General features: G+C 56.2%; 1 protein-coding gene across 1 annotated transcript; it reads left to right on the plus strand.

Moving 5' to 3' along the window:
• Positions 1-1,170: 1,170 nt before the first annotated feature.
• On the plus strand, positions 1,171-12,869 carry DPYSL4 (dihydropyrimidinase like 4; the record flags this gene model as incomplete). Its single annotated transcript, XM_082286450.1, has 14 exons — positions 1,171-1,209; positions 2,964-3,052; positions 3,332-3,516; positions 4,321-4,485; positions 5,843-5,904; positions 5,996-6,076; positions 7,594-7,662; positions 7,748-7,868; positions 8,513-8,669; positions 8,850-8,991; positions 10,010-10,180; positions 10,840-11,019; positions 12,007-12,178; positions 12,778-12,869. 14 exons carry the CDS (start codon positions 1,171-1,173, stop codon positions 12,867-12,869), a joined length of 1,725 nt encoding a protein of 574 aa, XP_082142576.1.

Genomic DNA, 12,869 nt, shown 5'->3' on the forward strand with positions numbered 1-12,869 from the left:
ATGATATATATCGAGAGACTTTCTATTCCTTTGTAAAATACATAAATTATTGTGAACTTTTAATTAAAAAGATCTGTTTTAAACCTTCAAATTAGATGAATTGGTTTGGGGTTGAGGGGATGGGGAAGCTGGACTGTGACACCGGCCACCCTGGGGGACCAGGAGATGCCCGGGAGGGCTGAGGCGGGGGGCGTTCAGCTGATCCCCGGGCAGCCAACCCCGCGCTGTCTCTGCCATCACAGACGCTGGGAGATGTCACCTCCCGGTCGTACGTGGGGACGGGCACGGGTGGATGGGCACCGGGAGGGGCGGGGGGTCCTTAGGCGGCTCTTAACGCGGCGCTGGGCTCTCGTCCCCAGGGCGAGCGGCTGCGGGAGCTCAGCGGCAGCGGCGCGGGGAGCGCAGGGGGTCCCGGGCCCATGTCGGGGCGGCAGGAGGAGGCTCTGCCCGCCTGCTTTGCGGGGCTGGGAGCGGGCAGCCCGCGGCCGCGGCAGAAGCGCGGCGGGATGTTCTGCAGCGTCGAGGATGCCTTCGACAACAAGACGCTGAACTTCGCCTCGCTCGCTGCCTCCGGAACAGGGACACCCGTCGGGGGGCACCGCCGCGGCACCCACCCGGGACCAAGCCCCGCCGCGGGACCGAGCCCCGATCCCGATCCCGACTCCGGCCCCGATCCCGGCCCCGCCGCGGCCGCGCCGCCCCCGAGAGCCGCCGCTCCGGCTGCGCTGCCCGACGGCTGCCGGCAGGTAACGGGACTGCTCCGGGACAGGGCCCGGGGGCACCTCTCGGAGCCGGCCCGGCCGAGACCGCTCCGGGAGGGCGAGCGGGGACCTGTCCGGCTGTCCTCCCGTCCCGTCCCGTCCCGTCCCGTCCCGTCCCGTCCCGCCGGCCCGCGGAGCCCCGCGCCGGGAGCGGGCGCTGGGACCATCCCTGCGGAGCGGGTTTGAGCAGGGCACGGTCGGCGGGCGCCGAGCGGCCGATTTTCTCTCGGGGGACACGACTGTGTCCAGCCCCGCCACCCGGGCTCCGCTCGCCTCCCGCCGGATCGTCTCCGTCCGCGGCCCCAGGCGCGCGGGGGGGCGGGCGGGGGCGCGCACGCAGGCGGGGACGCGCGGCGGCGGGCGCGGGCACGCGCGGCAGCCCCGCACACACGCGGCGGAGGCGGCGGCGATGTCGCACCCGGGCAGGAAGAGCGTGACCCGCGCCACGGTGAGGGCTCCCCGCGGGGCGAGGGCTGCGGGACCCCGGGGGCTGCGAGACCCCGGGGGCTGCGAGCTGGGGCCGCGCCGGGGGCCGGGGGTCCCCCCGGCCGGCGGAGATGGAGCGGGGCGGGCGGCCTCGCACACCGGGGAGCACCGCGGGGTCCTGCCCGCCCCCGGGGCGGTCGCCCGGCGGTGCCGGTGCCCGGCGGTGCCGAACCCCTGCCCTGTCCCCGCCGCGCAGCCTCCCCGCTCCTCTCCTTTGTTGCGCGGCCCGGCCGGAGCCCGGCGGTCCCAGCGCTTTGTCCCGGGGCCGCCCCGTGGGGGACAAAGGCGGGCGCGCCCCGCACCGCGGCCGCGGGGCTGCCCCGCCGTGCCCCCGGTTCCCTGTGCCGCCGGGGCGGGAGATGTGCTTCGGGAACGCTTTTATCCTGGGGTGGGCTTGGGAGTGTGAGAGCGTCTCGCAGCCGTGTTCTGCTCCCCCGCCTCAGCCCGGGGGTCCCCGCCCGCACTCCCCGGTCCCCCGCGGCTCCCGCGGCCCCGGCGCTGCCGCCCCCGCTCCGGAGCTCCCCGGCCGGGCTGCGTGGGAGGGGATTCCCTCCTCCCGGCGCCAGCGCTTCCCAGCAGGAGTCGGGACAAATCCCTCGATTGCGATGCCTTGTGTTTTGGTTTTTCTCCTTTTGCTGGCTCGTGGCAGAACTCCTTTGGGAAAATCCCGGTGGGTGCGGGAGCCTGGGACCAGCCGCGTTACTGGGCTGCGGAAGCGGACCCTGGGTGTTGGGGGCTGGAGCTGGGCTGGGGATGGGGTGAGGGTGAGGGTGAGGATGAGGATGCGATAAGGATGGGGATGGGCTGAAGATGGGCCCCACAAGGGGAGGGGCCGTCAGGCTCTCCCGTGGGGCAGCAACAGTGAGGCTTCACTGAGATTGATGTTATGGGACAAGGGAAAACAATAAAGACACGATAAATCCTTGACAGTTCAAAAAAAAAAAGGAATGCGGTTCTTTAATTTTCCTTTTATATGCCAACGATGCTCTTTTAAACAAGCCCCAAAATGTTTCTAGGCAGTTCTGCCTCAGGACCCGGTGCTTTGTGGTGCAGCATCTCCAGGCTGTGCTGCCACGTGCTCAGGCGTCCCTCGGCTGGTTTTGTGCCCAGGCCGTGCTCTTTGTGCTGCCCACTTCAGCACTGGAAATAATTTTTCAAGCAATACCAAAGAGCAGGACAGGAATCCTCTGAAATTAGGCTGCAGCTCCACATAGACATCAGTGCTGCTGCTTCTTAAATTTTCTACTTAAAGATTCTGGGTAAAGATTCTGCAAATCTGAAAACTGTGCCAGTGTCTGGCTTTGCAGTGAGGCAAGTCCTCGAGGCTTTATCTGCCTCTGCCTCGCAGATAATGAATGGCAATAAATTACCAGGTTAATGAGATGCACTGAGAGATGCACTGAGCAGTCTCGTAGCTAGCCGGAGCCGAGGGAGGAGGCAGGAGCACAGCTCAGCCCTTGGAGCTGGGGGTACCCAGGACTGCCAGGCTCAGCGATGCACCCCTGGCTCCTGCCACCCTTCAGAGACCTGTGCTCCTCCAAGTGACAATTTCATAATGTTCCTCTTGCAAATGTAGTTGTAGAATAGTCTGGATAGTCACTGAACTTGAGGGATTGGAGGGAAAATATTAATCCTAGATTTAAATAAAGCTTGGAATGAGTCAAGTGAAATCTAACCAAAAGAATCTTTTAAAAACTGTGTTTTTTTTCCCATTAGAGTGACCAACTTCTAATCAAAGGAGGAAAAATTGTCAACGATGATCAGTCATTTTATGCAGACGTTTATGTGGAGGATGGTTTAATAAAGTAAGTTAAGAATTTATATTTGATAATGTAATTTCTTAGAATGATGCAGTGCCTTGGCATTTGAACAAGGTTCCTTCCCATCATTTTTTTCTTGGCGATCTTTTTGAAAAACAAAGGCAGCATTTTAGAGTAGTGTCAAGAAAGAGCTACACTGGTGTAGCTCTGCAGCTGGAAAGACTTGCAAAGCACTGGCAGCCTGGGGAGGACAACAGAGGTTGCTTGGGCATCCTCACTTCAAAGTTGTTGCCAGTTAAGAGGAGATCTTGATTTCCTTTCCAGACAAATCGGAGAAAACCTGATAGTTCCCGGTGGCACGAGGACCATCGATGCCTACGGGCAGCTGGTGATGCCGGGGGGCATCGACGTCCACACGCGGCTGCAGGCGCCCGTCATGGGCATGAGCTCGGCCGACGGCTTCTTCCAAGGCACCAAGGCAGCGCTGGCAGGAGGCACCACCATGATCAGTAAGAGGGAGCACATTCCAACAGGCTTTAAGTTTTCTAGCATAATACACCAGGCCTTGAGTCACTGCAGGGGTATTTATTTACCTTCATAGCACAGAAATGTCAATTTCTGCGGGAGAAATCAAAGCATCACAAGGCTAACTGAAGGTGTTGTGTACCATGCAGAGCCTCCTTCCCTTGCTGCACACTGATATTAAAAATACAGGTGTATATTAAAAATACGTGTCTGCTCCTGCCTCACCTCATCAGAGAGCAAAACAGAAGAACACTTTAAACACCTTTTGTTTTTAACAGCTTTACAACTATGGGGGTATTTCAAGTTTCTTGGCTTTAAGCACAGGCTCAATTTTTGTGTTAATGTAAAATAATTTTGCCCTGTTTTGTTCCTATTCCATTTCCAAGAGCCACTGTAGTATGGGGCTGCAGGACCAGTCTCAAGAGTGCTGGCCCAGCTCCCTGCCGAGCCCACAGCCAGTGCAGGGAATGGGAGCAGAGCCGAGGGAAGTGCCGGGCAGTGGGTGCTGCCCGTGGGAAATGCCCCAGAGCAGAAGTGTGAGGTTTGTCACCAGCCACACACAGTGCTGTGCTGGCTGAAAACAAGATGAAGAAGCTAGAACTTGGGGTTTGCTTGTTCCATTTGTATCACTCTGGGACATTCCTTGTCCACTGTCTCTAAGCAGCGCTACACAATGAGCTGGCACCGCGCTGTCCGCTCGCACAGCAGCAGGCCTCTGGCAGGGGCTCGGTGCCCGCGGTGCCCGGCAGTGTCCCGCCCATCCCTAACCCCGCGCCGTGTCTCCGCAGTTGACCACGTGTGCCCGGACGCGGGGAGCGGCCTCCTGGCCGCCTACGAGCACTGGCGTGGCCGCGCCGACGGCCAGGCCTGCTGCGACTACGGCCTGAGCGTGGACATCCCGCGCTGGCACGAGAGCCTGAGGGAGGAGCTGGAGGCCCTGGTCAAGGACAAGGGTAAGGGCAGAGGGAGCCCCGCCGAGGTCGGGGTCACTGCGGGGCCCCGGGGAGCGGGCACGGCACCGCTGCCCCCCGGCACCCCGCGCTGCAGAGGGACCGCGCTCCTTCCTGTGAGCTGGAGAGAGCTGTGGATGGGGACACTGGCACCAGCTTCCTGCCATAACATCGGGGTCTGTGCCCTCACCTTTGGGCAACTGGCAGCCCCGTCATAGAAGGGGATTTTGGAAATTAAAGGAGTAGGGTTGGCCACCCTGACATGAACTGCCGGGTATACAAAAAAACATTTAAATAAAAACCTGCAAGACAGGGCTTATGGAAGAAAACTCAGCTTTAAGCATTCCATAGAGATTCCATTGTGCCTGTAATTCCTGTGCATCCCGAGGTATCTGCAGGATGTGGCTGGCTGGAAAGCAGGAAAGTAGACCAGCGGCAGGGATTCATGCATTCATTAATACCTATTGCCATGTTTGGAACTACGTTTTCCTTCAGATATGCTAATGCAGAGCTAAGTGTCTTCAGTGTAATCTGTAGTCTTGCAAGCAAGAGTTTAATTGGCCAATTACCATAGAAATTTGCAGTGAATTTCCTATTAAAATGCAGAGTGGCTGAAGTAATGGAGCTACTCCTTGGAACACATATGAAATACAGTTGTAATTTGATCAGGGTTTGGTATTGCTTATTGCCTCTATCTATATAAAATACAGCAGCAATTCACAGAATCACAGACTAGTTTGGATTGGAAAGGACCTCATCCCATTCCACCCCTGCCATGGCAGGGACACCTCCCACTGTCCCAGGCTGCTCCCAGCCCCAATGTCCAGCCTGGCCTTGGGCACTGCCAGGGATCCAGGGGCAGCCCCAGCTGCTCTGGGCACCCTGTGCCAGGGCCTGCCCACCCTCACAGGGAACAATTCCTGCCCAATCTCCCATCCAGCCCTGCCCTCTGGCACTGGGAAGCCATTCCCTGTGTCCTGTCCCTCCAGGTGCTTGTCCAAATTTGAGGATAAACCATAGACTGAAGCCACCACTGGAGGAAAACCAGCCTGGGAGTGAGGCAGCTGAGTGTGCGTTTGGAGCCAGTCACCAAGGGTACCTAAACCCAGACAGGGACCACAGGGGTTTCTTTTTTTGGTTCAGATGCACCAAAAAGTAGGGGTTTATTGTCTTTCACAACTCCCACGCTTTGGGGTCAGTGCTTATGGGGACATTCCTCACATCAGCCCTTGGCTTTGTTTTGCTTACAGTCTAACCCTCACCAGCACAACCCCCTGGTTCAACCACCCCTGCCCAGCCCACATGAGGGCAGTGAGTTCTCAGATGGACAAAGCCACACATGTCATTTTCTTTTTTCAAGGTGTGAACTCCTTCCTGGTGTTCATGGCTTACAAGGACAAGCTGCAGTGCACTGATGGCCAGGTAGGACATCAGCATGCAGGGAAAGCCACAGCCTCACCCTGAGTGTGGGTGGTGGTGGGGCTGACGCTGGGGACCTGCTGTGTCTTGGCAGATGTACGAGATCTTCTGCATCCTCCGGGACCTGGGGGCCATCGCCCAAGTGCACGCAGAGAACGGGGACATCATCGAGGAGGTGCCGTGCTTGTGTCCACTGAACCCCAAGGGTGACCAGGGCCCTCGGGGAGGAGAATCCCTGCCCCTGTCTCTGCCCCTGCCCCTGCAGGGGAAGCTGGTGTCCCAAAGCCTTGGAGGGAGGGGGCTCATGGGACCCTGTGCAGCAGCATGTGCAGGCAGAGGAACGTGCAGGAGGATCAGAGTGTCCTGTGGAATCATCAGGGTCCTCATGGATCTTCCCAAAAAGCACTTTGGGGGTTCCTAAAGGATTACTGACTGCCTTAAGTGATGCTTTATCCCATTATCTGTGTTGTGTAGGAGTCTGGAGTACTTGAGAAAAGCATGAGGTTTGAGGCTTTTACAGTAATATCCATGACATTGGCAGTGTTTAACTCCACCATCAGCATTTCCTTGGTGTCAAAGCCTCTGCTCACGGGCCTTATTTTCCCTTTTTACCTGTAGAAAAGACAGTCTTGGCTCCAGCCTCAGTCAGATGCACAAGGTGGAGTTAGATTGGCAGTTCCTTTAGCTCATGGTCACGCCAGTGTTCAGTCTGGTGTGGGAGGAAGGCTAAACTGAAAGCCAGAGCCAATCCTTCAAATGGGTTTATTTGAACAAACAGGATAGAGGCTAATTCCCACCTCCTGGGATTTTATCTAGAAACCTGTTCCTCAGCCGGCTGTGCAGAATAACGTGACCCCAGGCAGCTCATAGCTGCAGCAGTGTTTCTGTAAGCTGCCAGTGTGGTGACACTTGAGCTCTGGGGACAAACTTGGAGGAGATCTGTGACAAGAATACAGACAAATAAGCATCCTCTAAGAGCAAGGTCCTTTAAAGGCTCCTGTGGGGTCTGCTCTGTGGTGTTGGATAACATCCTTGCATTAGTGCCAGCTGACTGGGAGGTTACATGATACAGAGCAGCACAGAGGGGACAGGTGAGGTGTGTGCTGGACATCTGCATTCAGGTGCCACGTGAGTGACCTTGGACGTCCCAGAGCTCATCTCAGCATCTGTCACCACGGGTTCCCTTTCCTCTGTGCCACATGGCGAAGTGCAAAGGGACAGAAATGTTCGGGAGAGGTGGCACTTGTTGCACCCCAGTGACAGTCTCACATCCTTGTGCCCATCCCTGCCTCCTCCAGGGGCTCCTGAGCAGCTCCAGCAGGCTCAGGTGGTGGGAACACCTCTCCCTTGCTGTAGTCGTGCACCAGGGCTGGGGCAGCCTGGGGATGAGCTGCGATGGGTGTGAGTGCCCTCCTCCAGAACCGTGTGTTTGAGGGCTGGGAAGGTCCAGAGGGGCTCTTGGGACACAGCAGCTCCCACGCAGGAGCATTTCTGCAGCACGGGATAGGTCCTTGGGAAGTGGCCCCGCTGTGAGGGGGGGTCCCAGGGACTCATGGCACTGCTCGGTGGGTTCATGAATTGTCCCCAGCCCTCGGGTGGCTCTGGACAAAGGGTGCTGTGTCCCTGCAAAGGGTGCTCCAGGCAGGCTGTGCCCGTCACTGACTGCTCTCTCCTTCCTCCTTGCCCACCCAGGAGCAGAAGAGGCTGCTGGAGCTGGGGATTACGGGGCCGGAGGGGCACGTCCTCAGCCGCCCCGAGGAGGTAACGCCGCCAGCCCTCGCGCCGAGCTCCAGGCCCCGCCGTGCAGAGGGGCTGGGACACCTGTGCCGTGTTCTTGTGCCCGCAGGTGGAGGCGGAGGCCGTGTTCCGCGCCATCACCATCGCCAGGCAGGCCAACTGCCCCCTCTATGTCACCAAGGTCATGAGCAGGGGCGCCGCAGACGTCCTGGCGCAGGCGAAGAGGAAAGGTAACACGCTGGCCTGCGCAGACGGTAACTGAGCCTCTCAATCCAGCCAGGATTCTCATTCTAGCGGTGAGGTCTGAGAAGTCCTTATCTTCTGAGCTCCCCCACACTCTGAGGGCGCTGAGGCTCATGCTGGTTTCCATGGCAGGGGTGCTGGCACTAATTGCTTGGAGCTGGGAAGATTGGAGGGGATGTGCTGGAAACTGTGACACCTGCACCTCGGCAGACACAGCTGAGAAACGGGAAATAATCCACTCATGATCCATGTGTGAACTGAATAAAAAAACCAGATGTGGAACAAGCTCCAAATTCTGGCTGGGGGTGGAGTGGGAAGGGCTGGGATCAGTCTTGTGGATGGATGGAAGGGGGAGCACAGTCACCGCTTCCCCCAGCCTGGGGGCTGCCAGACAGACACAGGTTTGGTTTAAAGGAAGGCATGATGGCTTGTGGGAATGTGTGTCTGGTGTAAGGAGGTAACAGAGAGATCCAGAACTTGCTTTGGCAGTGTCTCCCACTCATCTGAGATAATCTAAAGGATTAAGGAGAATCTGAAGGGCTGGGAATGCTCAACGAAGTGAAACTGTCGCGTGTGGTTGCGGCGGTGCCGTGTCTGTCCCTGCCGCCCTCATTCCCGGCTCGCTCCGCAGGCACCGTGGTGTACGGGGAGCCCATCACCGCCAGCCTGGGCACCGACGGCTCCCACTACTGGAGCAAGAACTGGGCCAAAGCCGCCGCCTTCGTCACGTCGCCCCCCATCAGCCCCGACCCCAGCACGCCGGATCACCTCAGCACTCTGCTGTCCAGGTGGGTCCCATGTCACACAGGCACCTGAGCACACCCGCGCTGTCTGCATCCCGCCCACACCCACCCAGGTGCCATTTACAGCCTTCGGTGCCCCCGTGGTCTGCCCGGCAAGGGGGGCTTTGCTGGCCTGGGGGTGCCGTCGGTGCCCCCCTCCCTGACCCCTGCCCTGTCCTTCCCCAGCGGGGACCTGCAGGTCACCGGCAGCGCCCACTGCACCTTCACCACCGCGCAGAAGGCCGTGGGCAAGGACAACTTCACCCTCATCCCCGAGGGCACCAACGGCATCGAGGAGAGGATGTCCGTGGTCTGGGAGAAGTGTGTGGTAGGTGCTGCAGTGGGGGAGCTGGATGGGAGCACACGTGAGCTGTGCCTGTGCTCGAGGCTGTCACAGCCTCCTTAATTCAGACAAGCCAGAGAGGTGACACTGTCTAGACACTGCTGCAGCTTCAGAGAGCTGCTAACAAGAGACTGAGACACACAAATGCTTTCCCAGTGTCTTCAAAGGCTGCTTTGTAGGGACCACCCTCCTCTCTGGCTCACAGTCACCAGGGAGTCTCTCCAGCACTTTTTCCTGAGGGTGATGAGGTGTTCCCATCCCCTCGTGCTCACCAGAGGCCTGGGAGGAGGATGGGGAGAGGGTGTCTCTCTCGTAGGACGTGGCCGTGGCCATACTTCCCACTGCCTGCTCACCCCCGGCCCCACCAGTGGGACAAGTCTCTGTGTCACCTCAGTGTCTGCCAGGCAACAGGGCTCTGATCTGAGGGTGGAGTCAGTCTGTGTCCTGGCACCCCAGTGCACACTTCCCTGTTGGCAGCATCCCTGGGGGGCTCTATCCTGCATCCCACAAAGCAGATGTCCCTGTGCAGACTGCAGGAGCTTGGGAGCCAAGCCACACTGAAACCTCTCTTAGGTGGGCTTTGTTCAAAGAGAAATAGCTTTTTTCTTAAGATAGCAAATGAAGATGATAAATAGCACTTGTGTAGGTTCACTTCCAGTCTTTCTTCACTGAGCTTAACCCTCTTCATTGACCCTGAGGTGCCTGTACAGGAGTTGGAGCCAACCAGTGAAGGTCTTGTTTATCAGAGACTTGAAGCTTTGGAGTCGAAGGAAAATAAAACCTGTCTCTCGTATCCTTTAGCCCACAGGGACAAGGCTCAGGCCCCCATCCCCCTTCCCCTGTGCCGCAGCCCGGTGGCAGTGCAGACCCTCGCCCCACATGGGCACAGGGGTGTGTCTGGCCGCTCCTGCCAGTGGGACAGCACAGGTCTGGCCACAGGGAGGGACCGTGCCCGCTATGGAGCTGTGTCCATCTGGGATGCTCCCTCCCCTCTCCGCCCCAGGTCCCCGGGAAGATGGATGAGAACGATTTCGTAGCGGTGACCAGCACCAACGCCGCCAAGATCTTCAACTGCTACCCCAGGAAGGGGCGCGTGGCTGTGGGCGCCGACGCTGACCTGGTGGTGTGGAACCCCAAGGCTACGAAAATCATCTCAGCAAAAACCCACAATTTGGTAAAATATTTTAAAAATCATTTTTCTGGAGCTGGTTTTAGAAGAGATCTGGAAAGCAATGCATGTCCTTATCAAGATCAAATCATTCAGCAGGGGAGGAGTTCTCTGTGTGGGTTAAGTGACCTTGCATTTGCTTTTAAAAATACAAGGAAAATACCCTTTTGTTGCTGTAAAGGGTGGGATTGGTACTGAGTGACCACCCCAAAACAGTCAGCATCTGGTATGGAAATCTTAAGGTCAATGTATTTGCTGTGGACTAGAAAAATGTAAGTGCTGCACTTAAGTATTGAACTACTGCTAAACTGTAATGTGTATTAGTTATAGTGTAATTTGTATTAAACTATTTCTATAATTTAATATATAATGGGATTAATATAGTATATAATTTAAATATTCTATAAAGAGTATATAAATAATATAATAATATAAATACAATTTAATATAAAGTATAAAATTATTGCTGTCATTTAATATGATGGGTTTTAGGGTTTATTTTCTCCACTCCAGTTTGCTTCCCACTGGAATCTTGTTATTTGAAATATGAGGGGTTAGTTAGTTCTGACATATGGTGCATGAGGAGCAGTGTACAAAAATGGGGGGCATTGTTGGCCTTCTTTTAAACCCTACAGGCTCTGAATATCAGGGTTTGCTTTTTCCAGAACGTGGAGTACAACATATTTGAAGGCACCGAGTGCCATGGGGTCCCAACCGTGGTCATAAGTCAGGGAAGAGTTGTCCTTGAAGATGGAAATCTGTGTGTCACCCAGGGCTCAGGTCGCTTCATTCCTAGGAAGACGTTCCCTGACTTTGTTTATAAAAGGATAAAGGCAAGAAACAGGGTAAGGAGAGTTTTATTTGCCATTATCCTGTGTTTTGATCACAATGTCTCTGCTTTAGTGAATTGGGGCTGCTGGGATGGCAAACCTGCAACAGCAGCAGGAATATTATTAATGCTATTTCTTTCTGTGTGTTGTCGTGGAACTGCCTGGCACCTCAATCAAGAATTCTTAGTATTAGAGCTAATAATGACAGTTTTATTAGCCCATTATAATGTTACAAAGCAAAAATATGACTTTTAGCAAAAGGTTTTTTTGGTTTGTATTGAAGTAGAGGGAGGAATTCCTCTCCTAGCTGTGCTGGAGAAGTTTCTGTTGCTGTATTCCCAGTGCCTGCTCTGCAGCCCTTGGAGGGTGAGGGGTGGATGTCCCATAGGTACTGGAAATACAGCAAGATAAATCCTCCTGTGTGCTGGCATAGCTTTTTAAAGAGACACAAAGACATGCAAATATGTAAAGAGCTTCTTAACAGCTCTGTCCTCCTTCCCTTTTCCCTGTGCTATTGCAGACACTGTAACTCTGCATCCTACACAAAGGCACAGCAGGAATCAGTAACCCAAGTTAACTGCTGTGGCAGGAGCCACGACTCTGGTGTGCCTCAGGGTGCCTGGGGTGCCTGGAGGGCAGGATGAGGATGTGCCAGCTCCCTGTAGGGGGGGATGGAACCCAGAGAAGCTGTAGATGCCCCATCCCTGGTGGTGTCCAAGGCCAGGTTGAAAGTCCTTTTAAGACCATTGATTCCAACCATTCCCAGCACTGCCAAGGCCACCACTGCCCCACGTCCCGAAGTGCCACATCCACACGGCTTTGAGATCCCTCCAGGGATGGGGACTCACCCCTGCCCTGGGCAGCTCTGCCAGGGCTGGGCAGCCCTTTCTATGAAGAAATGTTCCCCATATCCAGCCCGAATCTCCCCTGGCACAGCTGGAGGCCATTCCCCCTCGCCCTGTCGCCCGTCCCTCACTATGCCTGACCCTCCTGTCCCCGCAGCTGGCCGAGGTGCACGGCGTGCCCCGGGGGATGTACGACGGGCCGGTCCATGAGGTGCCAGCGAGCGTCAAGGCCGTGGCGCCCAGCGCAGCACCGCGAATCGCGCCCGGTGCCGGCAAAGCCGCGGCCCCGCCCGTGCGCAACCTGCACCAGTCGGGCTTCAGCCTGTCCGGTACGTGGGCCCACAGCGGGGGTGGGTCGGGGATGAGTGTCCGGGCAAGGCTGAGCAGCAGAAACTTCGTTTTTGCTCAGTAGTAAAGCAGTTTGTCCTGTGGCCGCAGCCAAAGGACCAAGCGCAGCACAGAAAGCTCTAGAATGTTCTACAGTGTTTCTGTCAGTGCACAAAGCCTGTCGGGGGCTCTGTTTCCAGGAGCCAGAGCAGGCAGTGATTCAGCAGCATTCATTCTGCAGAAACCTGCCCAGCAGCTATCAGGAGCTTGGAAAGCCAATGCTCTGCCCTAAAATGACTTCCATAATGGCTTTTTAGCTGGTTGGATCAGATGGGTCCCATATTGTTTGATAAATGTCACAAGGCCCCACATTTTATTATACACAAAATTTATTTATAGGAAAGCCATTTATAACATTTTCCAGAAAGAAGCAATGAAAAATGAAGAAGTTCATGCAAATACAGCCATTCCAAACTGGGCTATGCTAGTAGAGTGTCCAAAATGACATATAATGAAATTACTAGTATTTCCCCCTGAGGAATTCTTTTATGGTTGGAGCATTTAAAGCAGTGGGACTGCCCCGCTCTCTGCTCTCCCCCAGGATCGCAGGCAGATGACCACATTGCCCGGCGCACGGCGCAGAAGATCATGGCCCCGCCGGGCGGGAGGTCCAACATCACCTCGCTGTCCTGA

This window comes from Coloeus monedula (genome assembly GCF_965178545.1).
Source record: "Coloeus monedula genome assembly, chromosome: 8".
NCBI lineage: Eukaryota > Metazoa > Chordata > Aves > Passeriformes > Corvidae > Coloeus > Coloeus monedula.